Here is a 24654-nt window from a genome sequence, read left to right on the forward strand (position 1 = left end):
TTACAAAAACAAAAGGAGCTATGATATGCTTTATTAAATTTCTAATTTACCCTCCTCCTCACCCTTTTTTTTATTTATTTTTTTTTTTTTTAAGCAAAGTGTAGCTCTCCCCTCATTTGAATAGAGGCAGCGGTGGCTCCACCCCAAGAGAGTTGAAAGGCTAGAAGACCACAAAGATGGAAAGGCCAGCCCACTGAGGGAGGGAGAAAAAAAACTGCTCCAGTTGCTCTGCCATAATTTCCTATCAGCCTATTCAGACAACATCACCAACAGCTCGAGCTGCGTGTGTGTGAGAGGCTGTGTGTGTATGTATGGGAGAGAGAGAGAGAGAGCAAGAGGAGGGAAGGGGGAGGCTCCATATTCTTTCACCCCCCTCCTCGTCAAACCACAGGAAGGAGGGGCCAGAACCTAAGCTGCCAATCAAATCCGCTCGTGGCAGCCGGCATTATCTCAGCAACAAACTATTGACAGATTACATGTCAAGGAGTTTAGTGCTTGATTGAAGGAACCCTTCTTTTTTTTTCATCTAGTTACTTTTCCGCTTTATTTCCCCCCTCCGCCAGCAGCCACCTGAATGACTTTCTAACAAGAGTTTGAGTAATATTATGAAAGTTACATGTCTGAGAGGATTTAACTTCGACTTCCCTGAATATGGTGAGTACTCTTCTTCATTTTTCTTCTCTCTCTATTTTTGTCAGATGTGTTTTATTAGCCGACAGTTTAAGGTGTGCCTTTTTTTAAAATCACTGGTTAAATATAAATAAAGAGAGTGCTACAGAGAGAGAGAAAGAGAGAAAGCAACAGAGAGAGGGAGAGAGAGAGAGAGAGGAAACTGTTCATGATTAAACAATGTGCCAGCGCTGTACGTTTACCCAGGTCTCCCAACACCCTTATTTATAGCTCTTTGACAGCACCCAAAGGTGACTGCAATATCAAAAATAAGTGGCCGTTTTTCCAGCGCACGGCTCATGATGGCGTGAGACATACAGCACACATGTGAGGAAAGTTCACAAAGCAAGTTTCATTTTCTCCCGTCAGGGTGCGTGTTTATCCTGGGACTGGCATAACTGCCTGTAAAGGGTGTTTCATTTTTTTGCTTTCATTTTATTATTACTATTGTTATTATTATTTCTATTAATAAAAATAATTTTCCTCCATTTTCCCCTGGCTCATCATCTCCCTTTAATTTAAAAAAAAAAAAAAAAAGACTCAGAAGAACAAAATACAGGTATGATCGCATTGACCCACAGAGACGTTGGCAGTGCCATAAGGGCAGCCTGAATGGCCTGAGGGTTTGTTGCCAAGGGGACTAAGCAAACAAACTGTTGTGCTCTTTATGTTGCCACACATGTAAAGGAGAGCTCGCACCTTTCAGCTGCCTCTAATTAGTGTTGTTATATTAACAGTAAATCAAAATGCACTGCAGTTCACTTTTAACAGAAACAGTTGACATTTAGGATTCATGTGTGGGAAAAAGTACCTGTACGACAGGTAATTATGTTTTTAAAATGTTCAATTTGCCACCAGCCCCTTTTTCTAAGAGTGCGTACTTTTAGAAAGATGTACTTGTCCCGTTGTAACTGGATTACACTTTGTAAGCGTCATTCCTCTTGCTTCGAGGCACTTGGGTGAGCATTTTGGATAAGTGTGTGTACGCCTGCATGCGTGTGTGTATGTGTGTGTGTGTGTGTGTGTGTGTGTTTTAAAATAACTCACATTTTAAGGTAGCATTAATGTGTGGTGTGTCCTTACACTTCTTTTGTAAGTTTAATCGAGACCTTCTTATTTTTAGCTCTCTTTCACTTCATCTGCCCTGTTGATAAAATGACTCATATGAACTACTTTCAATAACTGTGATGCATATTTTTGCTATTACAACAAATGATAGTGGTTGTTTTTGTAAATAGGGTTTTACTGTTTAAAAGCTGCACAAATGATATACATTTGAAATATTTTAAATATTCAACAGTAATTTATTTTTCATAAGTAGCTTTACTCCAGACTTTTAGTTGTGACAGTTTGTTTTTAATTTACTTCCCCTCTCTGGATTTAATTTTTATCACTTTTTTAAAATTTACTCGAAACCTCGCTGCCGCATTGGCTTGTCCACGTCAAATTAGGTGGAAAGACAAAACTCAGGCATGCGTCGTCTTAAATAAAAGTCAGAGTAGAGACGCTGTACAGCAGATTCCCATCACCACAGACGCCGGGCTATTTGTGCTATTTAAGGTGTCCTGCTTCTTCCATTGAAATACCAAACAAGTTCAACTGTTATCGAGACACACCTTAATTTCAAACTTTTTTGTGGGCTCGGAAAATGTTTTTTGGCTCTCGTATGAGTCATAATGTTGATTGCCTTTTCCCCTCACTGACTTGTCTCATTAACCCCTTTGTGGCACCTCTCCATCGTTTACGGCCCTCCACAAAAAAAAAGAAAAAAAAAAGAAAAAAAGAAACGGGTGAGAAAAAAAACAAGCCCAGGTCTGAAGGGCCTCAATAACCTTTTATCACAATTTAGCAATAACCTGAATCAATTTGATGTCTTAAGCAATAAAATATGCTGTTGCACTCCTCTTTCTGCTGCTCCTTGGATGACAGTAAATTTACATTTTTTAATTAAACTAGCCCGGAATTTTTATTAGGGGGCCGGGCCGGGCTAATGGAAATGTTGTGTACAGCAGATTAACAGAGTTTTGAAATAAATTTAACAGGACGACGTTTGCAAAAAGAACGGGGGGGGGGTTAAAAAAAAAAAAAAAAAAAAAAAAAGAAGCGAATCATTGTCTTTAACCTCTTTGGTGCCGATTCCTCCTGGGAGATCCTCGTATTCTAAGGAGCCTTGTCAGGGAAGACTGCTTCTCAGCAACAAGGTGATTAGTATCGCCTCGTCAACCGAGGAAAAACACTCAGGCTTTTACTTATTTAGTACCTTGTTTGAAGGAAAAAAAAAATAAACACTTTTTTTTTTTTAGGTTATCTTATTGAATATGCTTTTTTTTAGAATTATATGATAACAGAGCAGTGGCAATAAATGTTTTAGCTTTGTATTTTAATATGAAAAAATTATATATTTGAAGTGATTATTTTAAAATGATTCAATACTTTTAACATATTGAAACTAAGCTGCCCTGATCTGCAAAGTGTTAAGATGCAGGGTGTTAAAGGTAGGCTGTGTGTTTGTGTAGTTTTATGGGCCTACGCTGTGAGTATTTGATTGATGTTACGCAGGTTTTGTGTGTGTTTGTGTTTGTGCGTGTGTGCGTGTGTGTGTGTGTGTGCGTGTGTCTGGTTTTGCAGAGTGATATGGGTAGACAAGGAGGGGAGCACACACACGTAGCAGATGAGGGCAGGGAAGTGTGTGCGTGTGTATGTGTATGCGTGTGTGTGACTGAACACAAGCCGCATCATCAGACTCAACTCTCCCCCCATCTCCCCCAGCACCATAATTACCTTAACCCCCGTCTTTTATACCCAAATCGCTCCAACTGGTCCTTTTTTGGGGGGGTCGGGCAGGAAAGGGGGGGGCACGGCAGAAAGAGGAAACATCAGAGATCAAATGATCAAATAAACTACAGATGCACGTGGCCTGCCCATGCTTCGTGTCGCGGCGGAAGCCAGAAGTGTTCAGGGGGGTACTTGATATGGGCCAGGAGCGAGGCAAGAGGCATCACCACCCCCTTTCTTCACTCCTGTGCACTCATGCAGTGGCCAGCACCTAATTAAAACCTCAAAGCTCCCTGTCACCAATCTGGAGTAATGGCCTAATTAATACTTGGTGAAGAAATATTCCAGAATGATAAACAGGTTGCACCCGGGGTCTTCGTTGGCTTTATTATCTAAAATATAACTGCTTAAGTTTTTATTTTTGTGGATCAAGCAGATTTGTTAAATTAATGAATAAAATTGCATAACCTAAACCCCCCTAAAAAAAAAAAAAAAAATCCTACTTTTATATGATATGCGAAAACATTTTATTATATTTAAAGTCTCAACAAACTCCAGTAAGTTACTCAGTGTGTGTGGAGTTGAAAGAAAAGCGTCCTGCAACTTTATCCCTTTTCGACTCCATAACCCTATCTCACATATGAAATTATAATTTCATGCAAAAATCAGGGAGTAGAATAATCTCTAGTAGTCGATATGCTTTATAAGAGAGGGGAGAAAAAAGGGGAAAATGAAGAGGTAATTAGCAGAGAGGAAGACTTTAAGACGTTTGTCTGAAAGCACGGTCTCAACTGGCCATGAATGAATTTGCATGCTTCGCTTATCGAGGCGCACTTATTAGACCGGCTGAAAGAGACATTAAGCCGGCACAAAATGTGGCGTCTAATCCTTTTAAATGTGGCGGAGGGGGCTTTAAGGTGTGTAAACAGCCCATACGTGGGCAAAGCGGGCATTCGGATGAGACTTTCATGGGAAAGAAAGCAGGAAATGATTGGCATTGTTAATAACAGAATGCTTTATCTGCTGACCTGCTTATCTCGGGGATAAATATGGCAGGTGGGGTCAGACTCATAGCAGATAACAACAGAGACACCTCGTGTGGTCCAATATCAGCAACTTTTCCTTGTTTTTTTCTTGTCGTGTTGGAAAGTTTGGTTAATCGTAACCCGGGTGATTAAAAAAAATAACTTAAATGAAAGCATAGAGAGGAGTGGGTGTTGGAGCAAATCTGCCTTCTCACTTTGGTGCCGTGTACATTTCTCAGTTTCACTTCTCTACCACCTTTTCTTTGACAGGAATTCAAGACTTGAGAAAAAAAAACACACCATGAGAACCTTTTTTTATTTTTCCAACCTTTGTCATGTCTGACAAAATATTTGTAGCTTTTAGCGAGAGAGCCAATCATTTCTGTCCTGTTTGCAGGAGCGTTGTGACATTGTTTGTAATATGGCCGAAATGGCTCTTGGTCCAGGGCAAAACTGTGTTGGGGAGCGACACGGGACGGCCATTTTTATTTTCAATCCAAAATTTTAAATACTTAATAATTGATAATCCCACAGAGAAAAAATAAGCACAATTTGAGAGTAATTTAATCTGTATTATTTTTGTGAAAACACACACAAAAAAAGCTCTTTCTGTATTTGTCATAAAGAAAACCTTGGAGACAGACATGAAATAAACTGCTCAACCCTGAATTGACTTATTCTGATTACAGATTAATCTTTGTAAAACCTGTGTAGAAACTTTATTTATTTATATTTATTTATTTATTTATCTTTTTCCAAGCAAAAAGGTAAACGGTCATGACGTTTACAGGCTGCCCCGGTCTGCCTTTAGCGCCACACATCTTCCCATGCTGGCACGTTTTAACTTCAGCTCCCCTTCTGCCGTATATATATGTGCATGCATGATTTTTTTTTTTTTTTTTTTCATGTGACATTCTATTCACTTGGGTCGGTAGCAGGCAGCACCAGCAATAATTACTGTCTGTACATGATAAATCTGAAGCCCAGCTGTTCACTTCTGTCACAACAGAAAGAGAGGAGAGGAGGAGGTGGGGGGGAAGGATGGAGAAAAGAGAAGGAGGGATGGGGGGGGGAGGGAGTTTAGGAGCGTGCAGTTTGTCGGATTTCTTCCCTTTTTTTAAAACTCTGTAACTTGATAGGATTACATGGTTCTAGAGCCCACACCTGTTAAGAGGCTGTTAACAGAACAGTTGGCAGTTTCCGAGCCCGGGCTTAGCCTTTTTGCTGTCTGTTCTGGGCGCCCTTTTGAGGATTTTCACCCCGCGTGTTTGCAGAGTTTGTTTCTCCGGGCAAGGAGAGGAGAGAGCTCCCTGCAACATGCGAGCGGTCTGATGCTAGAGTGTGTACCGTAGGTTTCTCTGCAGGAGTGTGTGTGTGTGTGTGTGTTTGTGCGCGTGCTGCTAGTGTGCGTGTGTGTGTTAGGATGAGGCTGGGTCGGCTGACAATCTCTTTTTCTCCCTCCCTTTCAACAAGAGTTGTTCTGTACCAGCAGTTGTCGCTCCTCTCTCCGAATTTATGAGAAAGTCATCAGCGAAAAGTGAAAGAATTCGATTTGATGTTGTGTTGGAAAGGTGTTGCCAGGATAAAATGCCCAAATACAGGTTAAACCAGACGATTTGAATGATTAAGGGCTAGGTTGAGAGGTTTTTGCGCATATTTTCAGGAGTGCCAAAGCCTGTGCCGTCAATTGGACATACTTTTGAGAGGAGTGGAGAAATGAGTAATGCATAAAATTTGCTGCTTGTTTTCTCTTGTTCAGTTATTGCTCTTGGAGACGCTGAAGAGTGTCTTAACTGAGGATTTTTGTTGCAAAAAATCTGTGACACTCATCAGACTCAGAGAATCACATCAGGGTGGGTTGTTTGTGCCTTGTCGGTGCAGCGTGCCTCGCTGCCTTATTTGGCATTCAGCAGACACCCGGCTCTCCCGCTTCGTCACTTTCTGCGGGTCCTCAGCACCTGTTCCCCCTATTGTGCCGGAATTTTCTATATTTGGCACGAAGTTGGACTCCCTTGATTTATGTCTAGGTCACAGTTTATGATAGCCAGAAAACAACCATCTCTATATAAAGTTTTTCTTTTTTTTTTTCTTTTTTTTTTTTTCCATTTCTCAGTTTTCTTTTTCTGGGAGACAACAAAAGCATTAAACTTGATTAAAGTTGGGGAGACTCTAAAACGATTCTCACCAGGGCGTCTAAATGTCATCTTCTCCCTTGCATTATTGCTGACACGTTGCATTGCAAGTGGTGTAAATTATCTTCCCTCTCGAACTCGGGAGGAATAAAAAACGAGCAAAGTTGATAGATATCTTGGACTAACTTTTAATTGTTCTGATATGCAATCACAAAATGACAATAAAACCAGAGCAGGGCCACGGTAAAAGCTTTATCTCTCCTACTCTGTGCCCAAAGTGTCATGTCCATAACAGCACCACCTGATCTACAGAGTAAAATAACCACTTATTGTTTGGACAATATTGGAACCCCCTCCCCAACATACCCCACCCCAACACTCACCCAGCCCTCCCCGCCGCTGCTTCTCCCACCTCTCCCTTGATTCATTTCACCCACTGTCCTCGGCTGCTGGAAAATGGCGTTAATTTTTTTATTACCTGTTTGACTCTCCAGCCTTATTACTGTAGCCCCTTAATGTTCCCGGTAACCGTGGAAACCAGATGAATAAATGTCCGCCAAAGAAAATGAGATGATTAAACAGGTCACCCTTGCAAAACAAATTCGCTTGGTCGAGCGCAATTTGTATACCAAGCGGCTGTCTTAACAGTTTGCTAACAAGGGGATTGTTTGCCAGACTAACTGACAGAGACGGTAGGGAGGGAGGAAGGTGGGGGGAGAGATGAAGATATCTGGGGAAAAAGGATATGATTGAGGAGATAATATTTTACATCACTGTGCTGTTTGTCTCAGCTCTTATTTTTCATGTTAATGTGATGATTGTAAAGGATTTGAGGTTATCTTTGCTGTGTTTTCCTCACATATTGAAGTGAGAAACGGACGCTTAGAGACAGCCGGTTTCAGTGTTTGCAACCAAGAGAGTTTAACAGGTTCAGGATTTTATTTAGGTTGTGCTACGAGATTAGAAGCAATTAATGTTGGGGGGCAGGGGAGTGATAGCTCTGGCAAACACTATGATATTGGCTTCACAAGAACAAGATGAGACAAGGTTTTAGTAATACTCTTGGGAAAACTGTAAATGGCTCTTTTTTTTATTTCATAAATATAATTTTTTTCTAATCATAAGCAGTGCTCTAAAGAATATGTAGTCAGTGTATTCTTTCCAGGTTTGACTGGTGTGTCAAAGTTTCTATGCCTGTCTCATTCAGAAGTGGTCAAAACGGCATTAAAAAGGCTGCCATTTTGTGTTTTCACAACTTGATTGAAGGTTGCTTAAACCTCAAGCTGCTTAGATTTTTGAACTAGACGATCAAATGCATTATTACAAACAGTCCAATAGTCCTTTAGTCTGGTGCCAGTACAAAGCCCCGAGGCAGATGCTGACTTTAGCGTCTTTAGCACCGAGCAGTTAGCTAGTTGCAGTCTTATCACAGTACTTCCTGTCTTCTCTGTCACTCTGTCATTGTTTCTTTTTTACTTAGTGCCTAAAAAGTGATGAGGTAAAGTATTTCAATGATTTTGAGTCTTTAACACTTTTGGAACCATGTGTCAACATACCAAGAACTACTTTTCTTACGCAGATACACCTGCATGCATCCTCATATGCAGGTGGACATCCTCATATGCCCACCTGCATATGGGTTTAACTTTTTTTTTTGTAGCCTTTATTTTTCCTGTCTCTAGGTGACAGCCAATACAACATCAAAGAGATATTTTGTTCCATGAGAAGTTGCCACTCCCCAAGGTTATATCTTAACTGCAGTAGATAACCCGCTTTATTTAGTACAAAACCAGTTAAGTTGGTCTCAGAGGCCGAAGGAAACAGGTAGTTAGCTTTAGGCTCATTATTGCCTTAAAACAACTCCGGTCTCAAAACCATCACAGCGTTTTATGAGAAACACTATTTAAGGAACGTTCAAACAAATTTCATGTTTACAATTTGGAAGTTATTTACACAGAAGTTGATAACTGTTTACACAAAAAAATGAAGATCAGAGGTAATCTGCCATCAATGATCTTCCTGTTTGAAACGTACCGAAAACAGAAAGTGCAAAGTGTTTCTGGTTCGAATAACTATGAAACAGAAAAGCAAAGCAGTGTAAAACAATGAAAAACAGCACACAACTGACTTTATATCAAACAGTTATTCTGGAAATGCTTTATTTGTTTTACACTTGGTGTGTTTTTCACAGGGAAAGATAATTGGTAGCACGCTACCTCCATTTTACTAGTATGTGTATTTTTTTTTCTTTTGTGTAAATAATAGACTGATGCAAATTTGGTGACAATTATAGGTCGCTATAAACCACTTAGGTATTTATGAGTTTTAAGATGCTAGAAGTCTCCTGTGGTCTCGGCTTTTCTTAGACAAGCCGTTAGCTTCAACTGCAGAGACAGATAATCTGGGTTTATACCAAATGTACTGAGAAAGTCACAAGAAATTAGTGTCTTATAACCTTTTTAGCAGCTTTAGACATTCTAAACTATTCCTTTAAAACATCCATCCATATTATTAACAGAGGCATTTCGTCTGTGATCATCAGCAAGTGCAGCAGCAAATAGAGTTTCTCTCATTTATGTGGCAACCAATCATTATCGCTAATTGTCCTTGAGGCCATCTGTATAGAATGGCTGGGCCTCCACTGGCTCTGCGGCGGTGCTGGTCATGGATTTACTAGTCCGGTAATGATATCTAACTCCTCCACACTCAGCGCAACTTCAGTCACAACTGCAGCAATAAATATGGAGGAGGTTTTCTCTCTAAATTAAACAGTAGCCTGAACAGCATCCTGGTTTTGAAGTGTTGCAAAGCCTCGTTCCCATGATGCCCCCGCCCTTCCTCTCCCTGTCCAAGTGTAGTGTTCTCATATAACTTGTTTCAGGCAGACCTCTCTGACAGCCATATAAGATGTCTGGTGTTTTCATCTGGGGAAAATAAGAGACTAAGGTTGGGCAGATTTAGCCATGCGAGGGTAGAGCAAACACTCAGACTTGGATCGGAATCAGGCCCGCGTTGCCGTTCTGACCACAAATCATAAACGTTGGGGACGCGGCGGTGGTGTTGTTTATGGAAGGATGCCACGCTGCGCAACTTGAGGGTGTTGTCTGTTTGCACTGATGCACCACCACCACTTACTGCGTGCTGCTTTAAAACAACTTCTGCATCCCACTCGGCCTCAGCCATTTTGTCCTGTCACCAGAGTGGATCCCAAACGCTCACCACAGCCTGAACAGAGGGGGCTGGAGGTGGGGGGATGTCGGGGTTGCTGCTCTCAGCTAAACAGTTGCTTCTTTAAGTTGTTCATGGAACAGGAGATGCAGGGGTAGAGTTTTTTTTTCCACTGGCAGAGAGGGGTATTTCATCCCAATCCGGGGACACTATTGCTCAAAACTGAAAAGCACTTATGCATTATTGATGTTTTAATTTGTGCAAATGCCCAAGTCTTTGTTAAGTGATTATAGTGCTGGGGAGATAACAGGGGAGGTACTTCTCTATGAAACAAGAGCTGGCTTTGCAGGTTGAACTGGGGAGCCGTCGGACTAAATCTCACAACACTTAGTTCCTGTGCAGTGTGGAAAAGTCTGGAATTTGATTGGATCGTTTTCCAAGTTTAGATACATTTGGAAAAAATGCAGATTCGGTGCGGGAAGAAGTTTGTGTTTGCAAACTTTATTTCTTATTCCATTATTTAAAAGATTTTTTTTAAAAATGTGTTGTTTTATTAAGTAGATTTAGGTGATAGCTTTGCAGTTTGGTCTATCAAATGTTTTGAATCACTAACCGAAAAAGCGTCACTGCTTTTAGCCTTTAGACTCTTTTTGTTCTTCATCTTAAACCCCTGATTATCAATCCAGCTCCAGATGGAATGACAAAACAAATCTTTGAAATTCCGACTTTGTTCAAGAGTTTTTCAAATAAAGCAGCTGCTGGTCACGAACTGTGATTTAGCATTAGATGCGTTTAATTTTTGACATTTCAGTTCTTATCTGAATTAAGCTTGCTCGGATATCAGAAAACCCAACAACAAAAATTGAATCAGAAGCCAGTTTTAGTGCTGTTGTTTCAATATTTTTTTTTAGAAAAAAGCAAATCAAAATACCCGACTTGCAAAAAACTAATGAAAAAGTGTCAAAGTGTGCTGTTTCAAGAGTTGTAAATTGGGTGGACCTCTTCTTCACAGAAAAAGAAGAAATATCAGGATTGTTGTTTGAGGAAGTGACAAGAGTTGACCCAAAAAGTATCAACGTGTCCAAGATAAGAGGAAAAAAAAAATCAGCCGTTGATCTTTTGTCCTTATTTCTGCTGCACCTCTCCTTTTTATGATGTCGGTTTTATAGGTCTTTTACATCCCTTATCAAAAATTATTTGATGTAAATACAATGGAACTGACCTGAAAAAGCCCCGTGTGTAAATAGTCTGCATGTGGCCTGACTAGAAACTGACCTTGGGGGAAGAAGAACGTGAAGTTATAATGCTTGCAAAACAGGACAATAAAATAATGCCCCTGTCTGAAAGGAGGGAGTTTGGGTGAATATAAAAGAGAAAGAAAGAGAGGCAGTTTTCTTTCGCAGCAATCATTAACTCAGAACAAAGGTTATCAAGCGTGACATTTTTTTTTCTTTTTTTTAAACTCTGTAATTTATGTAATCATCTGTTACAGTTACCTTTCTAGATAAACACCGATGGCAGGAAGGGGCTGAACACTTCCCTTTGAAGCCAACAGAGGTATATGCAGAGAATGAAGTGAGATTAAAAAAAAGATTTTCCTCCATATCCAACTTGATCCGATCTCCAACTACGTCTTAGATCATTGTCACTAGTGCATAGAAACCTATGCTTCACCCTATTGTGTCTTTTTGGCGTGTCTGTGAAGCCTGTCCAAACGGAGGCTCTCCACACCTGCAGCTGTTCACACACCGTTCGTTCCTGCAGCACCCACCGCGTGTGTAACCTGTAAATTACCCTGCATTCATCCAGTACAAAATGCATTAATATGGGCTCCATGAATGTCAACTCATGGGATAAGTGTCTTACTTTTTGGCTTTGGTCGCGGCATTAGTCATCCTCTTTTGTTCAGTGTCTTTATTCTCCAGGAAAATCTGTTGAGTGTGTGGAACCAGGGCTTTGCCTCCCGTCTTTGAGGTCCCCGGTGGAGGTAAAACACACGTGCACACGCGGGCACGCGCCAACGTGGTGGGGCTCTCAGGCTTCCCCAAGCATTTACTGCTTTATTAAGCTGTCTCATGAACCCACTAGCAGAACATGAGAATACAGGAAAAAAAATAAAAAATAGAAAAGCCCATATTACTTAGATGATTTGATGCCATTTGTGGACTGCAAAACGCTCAGCTTTATTGTGTGAGAAGGGAGAAGGAGCGAGAGGAGAGAGGGGTAAAAGGAAAAAAAAGAAGTTGGCTTAGAAATTCAGAATTTCAATTAGCGTACGTAATCTGAACCTGCCGGCTTTGATAGAGGCTTTTTTTTTTTTCTACCAAGAATACAGCGGCACTTGTAAAACATTAATTAAGCAGACTTGTTTTTTTTTAAAGGACGGAGATGGAGTAAAGTGTGCTTTACTCAGTCCATTTTTCACCCAACAAAAGAGTTACCTCACACAGAGGGCTGCTTCATCCAAACCGCTTGTGGGAGCAGAAAAAAAGAAAGAAAGAAAGAAAGCAATGAATTTGAGTTGGACGAAAACACATCAGACATCGAGAGTGATGTTCTCAAAAGAGATGATATCATATGAGAACGCGGGACGTCGGCGAAGAATAGAAATGTATCCGTGGCACGGTGAAACCTAAGCTTGGCACAGGAAAACGAGCCTCTATTTTAATGACTTTCTACCTGACAGATGACTTTAGATCGCCTTTTGGATCACATTGCCCTGACTTTGTCTCTTACATCATCAAATCATTGATTATTAATAGTTGATATGAATTGTTAATCCACTGTAATCTGATGTATTATTGCAGCACTTCTCTAATTGTAAGCAATTATGCCTAAAAAAAAAAAAGTCTAAAAAGTCTTACAAATATGTACTGTGTTTTCTTTTGTGGCGATGGTTTGTGGCAAAGCTTGCAGGATGTCTGTTGAAATTTCTATTCCTTTCTGCAAAGCAGTCCCTTGCAAAACTGGCATGAAACTGTTGCTTTATAGGGGATTACGTCTCATTCGACAGCACTGGTCTGATTTTCCATGATGATGATGAAAAGAAACTGTTAGTCACTACTAGATACTCTACAGAGGCCAGAATATTGGAGATAGAGAGCGTGTTCCCACCATATTGCTCCTTTTCTTTGAAATGTAAGTTAAAATAGAAGAGAAAAGGGATGAAGTCCCTGCTGTATATGCTTTTGTTTTTCCTCCACAGCCTGTTGTGAACCTTGTCTTTGCAGCAGGGCGATGAGTGCACATACAGATGATACATTAAAACTGCCATAACTCGCACACCCAGCAAAGCTAAAAATCAATTGGAATGGATAGTTAAGCTGGCCCCTAAAAATCAATGAGATATTCATGTCCTTGATCACAAAGTGTCATCCTCTCAATGTTAGCAGCTGATGAGGGCTGAACACACACACACACACATGCATACTTGCGTTAAACACAAACATGCAGCAAATATGCACGCTGACTTTGCAGTGATCCATGTAGAGTAATATAAATATGAACCTCAAGGACAAATTTGTTTTATTAGACTTGGACCATAAACTTTTATGGGGTATTTTTGTGGATTCATCCTAATTCAGTGCTCATTTCATTATTTTTTAAGAACCTGATGTCTGCCGTTCTTTTCGGTTTATCCACCCATCTGGTGAATGCGACTTCGTCTGTCAGAGGAGGGGAGTCGCATTTCAAAACCTTGTGTTTTTGTTTTTTGACTATTGCAAAATGCTGCGATCCATCAATGCTACAATAGAGATGACCTTCTATCCATTGGATGATAGCAGGGCACACACACACACACACACACACACGCATACACACGCAAACTCACGCCCACCCTCCAGCTGCGAAGACTTTCGTGTCGGAAGAGAATTGGCCAAATGAAGAAGAGCAAAATTCGGTTTCAGAATAGCAGTTTTGCCCCTTATTAATGCCATTAGTGTAACAGTCAGAATGGATCAAATCAGAGCGATGACCGAAGCAACTCCCCTGTCTCTGTGCTGTGACGGGATCACGTCGGGAACGATTTAGACATTTTGTGTTGACGAGTGAAGTTTTTGAGTGCTGCTGTGTCCTGCAGACCACAGTCCAATGATAAACATCTTTTTTATTTATTTATTTTTTATTTAGCTCTTTGGAGACATTCTTGCATATATGATGCCCTTTACAGTTTTTGTTCTTGCTACGCTGTGTGTTGGGCCACCAACTAGAAGAAGTGATGCTTTTATGTGGATTTGTTGTATTTTTAAACCTGATTTAAACACAGACAGACAACCCGGTTTTGCTCTGTCCAATAATCAAATAGCTTTTAATCAAGTAGTTTTCTGCTGTTTTTGCTCCCACTAACATAGACCTGAAGTGCTGCCTCTGCACAGGTCATATTTTTTACTGCTGGTATAGAAACTTCAGAGGCATTACTGCCCCCTACCTGGCTGGAGTGTGTGCATCAGAAATTAGGCATTGAAGAAAGTTAATATTAAATTATTATTTTTTAAAAACTCTGTTTTTATTTCTTTTATCAATATTTGAAATTAACCCATTCGACGCTTTATGACAAAAACAAAAGTTGGGATCCGCGTTTAATATATTCTGATATTGTTACTTACCTCTAAAAAAAAAACCGCTGCTATTCTCGAAGCATATTTGATTCATAGGGACCATTGTTGTCACTCACCTTTTTGTATTCCCATCTACAGCCACGCAGAACACAGTGTGTGTGTGTGTGTGTGTGTGTGCGTGTGCGCGTGTGTGTGTGTGTGCAGTCATAATTTCCTTTTCCACAAACAAAGTTCTCCTTCTTTGCCCGGTATATTAGCCATGAGTTAGCAGTTGCTTGACCTGAACAGGTGGTCCATTTTTATGATTTGTCACTCTGGCAACATTTGAAAGCGTCATTCATCCCTCCAGGCTAAATGCCTCAGATTTGGGGAGAGGGAGCTTTTGGAAACAGTTGTCGCCTGTCAGGAACAGTGAGGACTCAGAGAGACCAGGGGAACAGTTGCCCGTCTCCTAGTCGAGGTGAGAAACGATGCAGCAGCTGTCACTCGATCTCTTATTCTCTTATTTTTTTTTCCTTTTTTTATTTTAAACTCTTGTTACCAATAAAGCAGAAACGAGATGTTTGTGGCAACTGTAGGGGGAGGACAAACTCCAGGCGCCCTGTTGTGTCACTCAGGATCTCACTGGTGTGTGTCCTCCTCTGCACGTTCCATTATCCACCAATCACGAGACGCATGTGGAACGACCCGGCCGAGGACTTTCTCTTCTCCGCGTTTTCTTTTTAACGTTCTGTGTCATAAAACTCTTCCTGCTCGGTGGTGCTCGTGAAGAAACCGTTACATTCGTTTGCCCCTGTTGTTTTCTCTCCTTTCCTTTCTACTCCTCTCTGCTCCTCTTCCCCATTCTCTGTCTCCCTCACCTCTCCCTCTCATCCCCCCTCCACCTCAATCCATCTGCATCATGTCGATCTGTCAGACTGCCAGTGTCTGTTCCAATTAGATTCCACTTAATACACGTAACCTCGATTAACACGCAATCAAGCCCAGATAAATCACGTCCTTTAAGTCCCCCCTCTGCCTTCTCCCGTGTTGCTTTGCATCACTCAGTATCTTTTTTTTTTTTTTTTTTTTTACTCAACAAGCTCTCTTTGCCACAGTTGTTGGGTTACAATGTATAGAATCGGGATGCTGCAGCTGGTGGATACTTGGTGACGGAGACAAGGGAGTTCCTATAGCTGTTTGGAAAAGTCTGGCGTTGGATTCCAGTCTTTTCCAGACTTTAATTAATTTGGGGGGGGAAAAAAAGAGATGGAAAAATGTTTTTATTTCCAGACAATCTTATTGTCCAAAAATATCTTCTCCATACAAATCCTTTTTCTTATTCTTCCTTATGTTCTTGCTTATTTCTAACTTTCTTCTTTGTCTCCTTCCTTTTGTTCCCCCCTCTGTCCATCTATCCTTTCTTTGTTGTGCCTGTTTTTCTCTCCCTCCTCATATCTTTTCTTCCCACCTTTCGTCCTTCCACCCTTGTGTACTACCTCTCTATCTATTTCCTTTCTTCATTCTTTACGTCCATACATTTTGCCCTTATTTTCCTTCATCCTTTTGTCCTTTCTTGTGTCCTACTTCTCCTCCCCCTGTCTGTTCTCTCCTTTTTTTTTCTTCCTTGCGTCCTTCCTTCTTCAATCTTTCATTCTTTTTTTTCTTGCTTTCTTTCTCAAATCTACAATAAGCGTCAGCCATTTATGTTATAAAAAGAACGTGAATGACTGTGAAATCTATAGAGTCTGAACATGTCTTAAGCTGTTGCATGACGAACATGAAGGAAACCTGATTTAAGCGAACGCTGAGTCTGAGCGAACGTTTCCTGTGCTGCTTAAGTTTCTCGCTGCATTTCCAGAAGGCGCTCGTCGGTGCCCTTTTCACCCCTAAAGATGAAGGTGTCTTAATTACATCTTTGGTTAAAAAGCTACAAAAAGACTCTCTGGGTTTTTTCCCTACATTGTGGGAGGCGGTGTAGTCTATTGTCTCTGTGACCTTTTTAGCTAGCGGACAATTGGTTTGACTAGATTACAAATTAAGACACAGCACCAGGCACTTAGGAGGCAAGTCTGTTAGAGAGCGGCTCTATTACTACCAGCCTGTGAAAAAGCCACTGGGCCATACATTTTAAACATTGCTTAAATGGCCACAGAGCCAGGCATCACATTTGCATTGTTCCCTATCTATAAAATATAAAGTTGCCTTTGCTTTAATGAATCCTTGTAATACCTCAGTCAGTCTTTGCCACTGGCAAAAAAAAAAAAGGGGAGAAACACAGAGAGCTACTAAAAGAGCTTTCACTGAGGATAATAATTCTGTCAACAAAGTTAATAATTAAGAGTGTTTATTCAAATAGATATGGGGGGGGAAGAGAAAAAGGACTGTTAAATTGCCAAACAGGAAAAACCACACACACAAAAAAAAGAAGAAGCAAATGAAAACAACCTGAGGCGATGAAAAAAGCACACGCAGCACTCCAGGGGTCGTCTTTTATTAATCACAACTAAAAGTGCTAACATTGACATGTTGAACAGATTAGCCTGTTTAATAACTGGGCGGGTCAACATCCTCCGCTGCTGATCCATGAGGATATCCTGTCGGGAGGCAGATAACCTGCGTCTTTCATATGCTGACCCTTGCCTCTGAGGGGTTAGCCCCCTGCGCTAAAGATACACTCATCTCACCACATTTAGCCAAGTTGGCAGCGTTTCTTCTGGGCCTTACAAATCTCCTAAATATCTCAGTTTTCCATCGCAGGTATTGCATTTAATTGATTTATGTATTGTACAGGTACGACCATTTCCTTTTCCCATCAAGCCTTTTTCATCAGTAACATGTCAGAATTGCATTATTGCTGAACGACCCAAACTGACTTATTTGTTCAGGGAATCAAATTTAAAATATGTTTTTTTTTGTCTTGGGAGTGTTTATTCAGCAACGATTTTTTTTTTGTGAGTCATTTAAAAGTAAAATCAAATAGACCAATCTGTGCCATTTTCATTATTTTAATGCACTTGACTCCGTTTCAATATGGAATTAGATTTTTATGTTGAATTACTTTCTAACTTTTATGTCTTATTGTTTATTACTTATTGTCTTTCATCAAGTGTAGATGTTTTCTAATGTACGACATAGAAAAAAAATTACTTAATATTTTCTATAAAATTTTCAAAAGTCCACTTTATTTTGTTTAATGGTCAGAACTATAAACAAAAAGATACAAAAAGATACTGCCAATTTTACATAACATTCCACACTAAACATGTTAAAAATGCTTATATGGAAATGCATAAAAAAACAACTTTTATATATATATATATATATATATATATATATATATATATATATATATATATATATATATATATATATATATATAATTTTTCCCCCAACAAACTTTTAGAGGGTAGGAAAACGTCATAAAATTCACAAGTGTCTGTTTTGCACAGTAAGAACTTTTCAAAAATGAATTTTATATACAAATATGGAAAGAAAAAAAAGGTGGAGCACAAGATAAACAGATCCAGACTGGGATCGGTTTTTTTTCTATTTGCTGTCATCAATAAGCCTTATAAAGCTCACTGTATACTTTGTGAGAGGTGTTGAAATTGATGACTCACGCAGGAGGAGAAAAACACCAACATAAGTTGTCAGCTATATTTAACTTACTTGAGTTATTAGGCAAGCTGGGGACAGGTTATTAGGTGAGGCCAAAATTAACTCAGGTCCTGCATTCAAATCCTAAAAAAGTATTCCATTAAACTTTGGAAACCTGTGTTGCAGCTCAATGTGTTATCTTTTTCTTTAAAAGGGAAAACTGAGGTCTGCTTTTATTTCGCACAGTCAACAGCTTGTGTCACACTGCTGCTGCTGTGCAGCAATAGTGCTTTTAAGCACCTTGCTGCTACTTAGAGATGACAATGGCCTGTCAATGTGCTGTGGTTAAATAAAGCTTAGATTTAAAATTAGTGAAGCTATAAGAAAGACTCATATTGATCCTTTCTCTTTTTTTTTATCTCCTGTTGTCACCAACATGCCCATTTCACATGTGTAACTACAGTGGACTTGCATGCTCCTTTGGCTTTGTTGTAAAACCAATAATAAAAAAAAAGTTGCGCATGTTTTATTTAATTAGTATTGGGTGGAAACAAAATGAGTATTGAGTAGATACCCGATAGCTCCCGTTGCCCTTTCTTTTTCCTCTTGGTGAACTTTTTCCATATCCACAGCGGCGCTGCGCTATCTCTTTAAAAAGAGGTGACAGTTCTGACTATAAGTTAAGCTACTTTCCCAGAGAGAGAGCGAGAGAAAAACAAGGCAGGAATAACACTGATGAGTTTTAACAGCTTCAGCCAGGCGATGGGCAAATATAATAAGTGTTTTCGTAGACGTCACCGGTGATTATCTCATCTGGGCATTTTGGGCGAACATGGTGGATTTAGAGGGCTCGTCTCCCATTGTGCTGACATCTCCCTTTAACAAACCCAATTAAATCATGGCTAAAATCATCCCGATCTCTCCCAGAGTCGGTCGCGAACGAGCGTCTGGGAACATCAGAAATATAAATGGAAAAAAAAAAAAGGGGGAACGCAGCATCTCCTGTGTGTGCATGTGTGGCTCTGAGTGGATTTAGTCCTGGGAGATTTGGATTGGTGTGCCGTGGAGACGGGGGGAATTTACCCTCACTCTGAATGATGGGATGAGAGGAGCTAATATTTAACAAATTCTTAGGAGAATTTAAGAGAGAGACGGAGCACTCGTGTTGTAGTAATAATTGCGATAATTTACTTTGACAGCGTCTTTATTAAAAAACTTGACTTGTGTTTGATCGTTAGAAAGCGAGATTTAAAGTCAGATTAGGAGACGTATGCTCACGGTGGGGGTTGCATGGGAAAACTGTTTTTGAAACTGGCACCACCATGAAAATAAAGGAGGAAAAATGACACCTGTGTATTTTATCAACACATGTATGACATGCTTACGTGTCTGCTGCAGTCATTTAAGCTGGCTCACACAAAATAAATGAAAAAAAAAAAAATTCTGATGTGACTATTTTTTTAGCCCTTTTTTCTATGTATGTTCATTTAGATGTAAGATGCTCTCTAATATTACTGCTGGAACACATTCCCGCCCCTCCAATCGCAGGCAGTAACTGGCAGCCCCTGTGACTTTGTGAAATGAACAAAGGTAAGACAGAGTGAAAGTGAGTAAGAGGAGTCGGCGAAGAAGTGTGGAGGGGTAGTCGTGTGCGCGTGCGTGTGTGTGTGTGTGTGTGTGTGTGTGTGTGTGTGTGTGTGTTGCTGTGAAAGACCTCAGCTCAGCCAATGTGGCCTGATGTGACAGGATTAGCCAAGCCCCGGTGAACAGGGCTGGTACTGCGAGTCTGAGTCTGTGTGTGCGTGTCAGTCAGTGTTTGTGTGCACGGCTGACTGGGAACCCAGAACTGCTGCTTGCCACCAGCCGAGCCAAGACAAGACATGGGAGATCAACAGCCCGTCGGTCCGTCACTGCCACCAAGCCAAACGTCCCCCTCCTTCCCTCCCTCTGCCCCCGCTCCCAGCCAGACCAGGGAAGATGCCGCCAAAGGAGTCACAGATGCAGTGGGAAGTGGGGGCAGCGGGTGGGGGGCTGGAACGGGACACTGTGGGGGGACTGGTGGGCGGGCAGCTGGGGCTAAAGTGAACGTGAGTTGGAAAATGATCCTATTAAATTGAATTAAAGAGGCAGTCTTCATTTACCCCAAGAATGATGGATTTAGATAATTAACAGTGTTAATGGGGACTGGTTAAAGAGGGCAGGGGAAACCGGTGGTTGCAGACATGGAGTAAAAGAGGCCAGGTCAGATCCGCATTGTAGTCAGTCTGCCGGGCCGTAATGATCCCCATTTATAGTCCTCCACTCACTCTTTATTCTTATAAATATTGTTTTTTTTTTACTAGTTTGTTTGTAATAGTTGTTTACATTCTTTTTGTCAGCGCTTTAAATAATGTTTTTCTAAGACAGGACTTTTCTGATACTGATTTCCTTTGAGGTCTGACTTGCCAGTTAGAAATTACATCCCGTAGACACGAGGCTTTGAATTTGTTGGGGTGAAACACAGAGAAATCACATTTTTGATATCTGACCTGCCAATCACCAATCAATGCCAGTCAAGGAAAATAATTGACTGATTCCAGTCTCTGACTGCTACATCTTTAAATTAAAGGAAAAAAAAGTGCTATCAATGGCGCTGATTATTATTTTATACCTTTGTAATTTTTTTTTTTGCTCGTCAGGATTGGGATGTTTCATACTGACAATGCCTCCACTGGCCTTTCACAACCGACAATTGAAAGTAATTTTCTATCTTCCACAGTTGGTCTGCAGGAAGGCAGTGCAGCTTAATGACTCCAATGAATAATATCTATCAGTGGGGGTTCGCTCAGCGTTGTTTAGGTTTAACCAGAGGTCATAAACCATCATATTTAATAGGACACAACTGAACAAAAAATTGATCAGACCTCCATAAATGGGAATATAGTGTAATACAAAGTTTTTTCTTTTCATAATAATATTCAATTGAGCTTTTGAGCATTTTATGGTCATTTACCTTCATAATAAATACTTGACTTCAATGCTAAATAGGCATAGGTGCTAAATGCTTTGCTTTGAGGTGAAAGGGGTGAAATGGCAACATTTAGGTAGAAAAAGGGGTTCAAAACTGCAACGGGGAGAAGCAACCGGCAGACACTGCCGACGAACATGTACGTTTACCATCGATACGTTTTGTAGCAGTGTGCTGCAGCCGTGAGTGTGTTATACCAATTTAATGCTCTCATCTCTGGACCTAATTATGCTGCTGGTAGTGTGGGGAAGGCGACGTGCGCACACATAGACACGAGGTAGTAGTAGTGGAACTGTGTACTCGGGTTTTCACTTTGGTCAGTGCACAAACCCTATCTGCATGTCCTTAATTCTTGATGATGTGAAGGCCTCGGGCAGTGTGTGCGTGATGGAGAGGACGCCTGCGTGCCAAGTAGAAGTGATTGGCCAGCAGGGCACAGGGCCCCTCGTCACACTGAAAATCCGGTCGCTTTGTCCATTGTCTTAGTGGTGTTAGTGGCATCTTACTTAAAAACAAATCCAAATTTATGTAAGATTACTGTAATCGTATCAGAAGAGTTAGTTTGATAGTTCTGCGTACCCGCTATGTGCAGCGTTTATTGCACGGCGCATTGATTGAGGTTGAGGAGTGTTGTTTTGACGCGGCATTTGTGGATTTCTAATCAGTTTTGTGCACCACGGCTTACCTGAACTCTGATTAAGTAGAGAATGTCTTAAGTAAAGGGGGCTCCAATAATTTAATGCTACTTTTCTCCTTTCAAAAAAAAAAGAAGAAAAAAAAAGAACACCACAGTCGCATGCATGTGTGTAACTGAGAGAGTGATAGAGTGTGCAGGAAAAAAACAATCTCATCAAGCAGGAGGCCGTTTGCTTAGCAAGAGCTGACAGTCTTTGTGTATGTAAATGAAGAATTTAGACTAATGGAGTTGAACCATTTCTAATTTTGTGATGGCAAGAGGATTTTGATTGAAAGTAATTAAGCAAGCTAGCTGTAAAATTAATTAAAGCAAAAGGAGGGGGGGACTTTTATTGGATTGGATAGCGATATAGCTGCTGTCAGGCAGGGGGACAAATGGGGGTGACCTGGATTCTCTGCCCTCCCTCCTCCCACTCGGGACTTTTATGTCACTTTAATCTCCTTAGAGCGGCTGGTGTGCATTTGTTTGAAATAATCAAGGAAATATGGTCAGAAATTGTCAGCTTTCAGATCTAATTTACCTGACAGCCTAGCGACTGTGTGCGTGTGCACGCGCGAGCTTGCGTGTGACAGTAGTAGCAGGTCCTTTTTTTTTTTTTTTTTTTTTTTTTTTTTCTCCTCGGCCCCTCCTCAGCTTTGTGGAAAATGCTTTTGACAGTCTTGAAGCATCTTGGTTGTCGGAGGGCGGGAGGCGGGGAGATGAGGAACTTGGGTGGCTTTAAGATGGACATTTCAATGAGGCGTGTTTGGCCCGGCTAAGCCCCTTTGACACTGCCGTGTGCGTGCACACACACCAACATGCTTAATTGCCTCTGTAACATATTCAGACTCCATTTGGCCACTGTAGCAGCACTTCTCAGCCTCTGTTGACTCCAGGTAGCCTAAACGAGCAGAAGCAGATTACAGTCATGGCAAAGCCTGTTACAGCTACTTAACTGCTGACAAATAAGATTGGCCAATCCTGCACAAATAGAAATGGAACTTATTGTTCTCACTGTTTTTATAAAGCAAACGGACAAAGTCAGTCCCAATTTCACACCATCATTAGGTGAAAACTATTCTTTAAGTAATTATGTTTGGAAAATGTATACACTTTTACGCCAATTCCATGCAGTGGACCAAAACACAGACACATTTGTATCAAATACCTAAATTAAACTGAATGCAGCCAGTTGCCTTGTGTGTATTTTAATCCAGCTGTTCTGGGGAGGCCTGAGGGGTTTGTTTGAGAAGATTAGCAAACAAACAGCAACACAATGACAAAGGAACACAACAGATAGGTCAGGGAGAAAGTTGTTCATTGAATGAACTGCAAATGAAGAGCAGGTCACAGCTACAAACCTACCAAATCACGACCGTCCACCTAAACTGACAGGTCAGACTTTGGATCTGCAAAGGTTTCGACCCCATGTAGGATAAGCTGTTGACAGGACAGCATAGCGGTTGTGCAAATCTGCTTTTTTTGTTTGTTTGTTTTTTTAAGTGACAAAATAAAGAGAACCTTTTTGCAAGGCCATTCAAATTCCTATTTCAGATTTGCTGAATGGCATTTAGGTGACAAGGCAAACGTCTCTTCATATGAAGTCAAACTTTAACTTTTTGACTTGCGTACAAAAAAACCCATTGAGTCGTGGTAAACGAACAGTGTGCCTCCCCCCCGAATACACCACTCCCACAGTGAAAGACGGTGGTGGACGATTCAGAGCTGCAATAGATATGAGAGTACAAATGAACTTATTAGGGGATTTCTGAATGTTTTTAATTGTTCAGTATATTATTGAGAGCCGTCAGAGTAAAAAGGTGTGAACACATTTGCATGTCACTTTTACATCTGGCTGGTGAGCCACATGGAATTCAGTGAAGCTTGTGTTGACAAAATGTAAAAAGGTTCAAGGGTTATGAACACTTTTGAAAGACACTGTTTTGCTTGTCATCATTAGTACCACACAAATCTCACCCCAGGCTAATAATAGGCATAAAGCAAGACGACTAATGTTCTGTAATATGCAAGTGGTTTGGAGTCCTGTGCGGTTTACATTAAGGTTCCTCAGAATTTCAGCGAGATGCCACTTCCTCTTCGAGGTTGTGATTGCTTGCCAGTTTTTGTGACATAGTTTGCCATTGCGGCCCTCTCTGCCACCTGAAGAAGTGCTACGCTTGCAGCACTTACAACTCAGCCTGACTCCGAAAGGAAGAGTTGCAGGAGCAAAACGGCGTCTAACAGGATTAGTGCGTCCTGTTAAAAAAAGGACCCTAAGCTCCAAAAATAATCTCACCCACCTTTATCTGCCCATAGCATCACCCTCCACCCCGGCTCGGTTTTTATCAATTAACGTTTTAAAGGGTAGAACAAAGAGCTGTCTTTCTCCCACTCTGTAATTAGAGGGGGAGACCTCCTGAGGACTGGCAATACTTGGGCCTGAAAGGCATGATTCTCACCCCCCCCGACCCCCATCGGCTCCCACCTCGCAGCCCGTCACTCCACCGCCACCGCTCAAGCGGAACGTCGCTCCTCGATGTATAAGGACGATAATGTAAATGTGGCGTAGTCTGCTCAGCACACCCGGTACAACCTATTTTTTTTTTATTTATTTTTTTGCTAGCTTTATCTAAGTGTGAACAAATGAATGCAACATTTGAAAGAGTGATACATTATTAACTCTAATTGACTCCTCTACAACACTATACGTTCACTGTCACCTTTGCTTTGGCTCGCGCGAGCACGTGCTCCCCGAATCACTTTCGTCGCTGTCCCTACTCTAACACGTTATGTGTCACCACACACTGTTAACAAATGTGATAAAACCACCTCAATCGAGAGAATCAGGTAGACCGTTTGCCTATGTGTGTTTTTGTCTGTTAAGGTGAGATACTGTAGACTGTGCGTGTGTGTGTGTGTGTGTGTGTGTGTGTGTGTGTGTGTGGGTGTTTTACTCTCTTGTGCTTAACTGTGTCTACGCGGGTGTGAAAGTAGAAGAGAGAGAAAGAACGCCTGCTTTCACAGCCACTGGAGCTTTCAATCGGAATTAGTTTTACAACATATG

At 40.9% G+C, this 24654-nt stretch overlaps 1 protein-coding gene across 2 annotated transcripts in view; it reads left to right on the forward strand.

Annotated features, from left to right (window-relative positions):
- Positions 1-234: 234 nt before the first annotated feature.
- The window catches only part of casz1 (castor zinc finger 1), a 101893-nt gene continuing 77473 nt past the window's right edge, over positions 235-24654 (forward strand). Inside the window, exons 1-2 of one of the 2 annotated variants that reach the window (XM_015035155.1) lie at positions 235-654; positions 19399-19497. In XM_015035155.1, coding sequence (XP_014890641.1) covers positions 19488-19497 — 10 coding nt within the window. In that variant the 5' untranslated portion in view covers positions 235-654; positions 19399-19487. The remainder of the gene's footprint in view (positions 655-19398; positions 19498-24654) is intronic. The other variant, XM_015035154.1, reaches the window with a different exon arrangement.

The sequence above is a fragment of the Poecilia latipinna genome, unplaced genomic scaffold (genome assembly GCF_001443285.1).
Source record: "Poecilia latipinna isolate Pla-1442-1.1 unplaced genomic scaffold, P_latipinna-1.0 Scaffold326, whole genome shotgun sequence".
In the NCBI taxonomy this organism is placed as follows: Eukaryota; Metazoa; Chordata; class Actinopteri; order Cyprinodontiformes; family Poeciliidae; genus Poecilia; species Poecilia latipinna.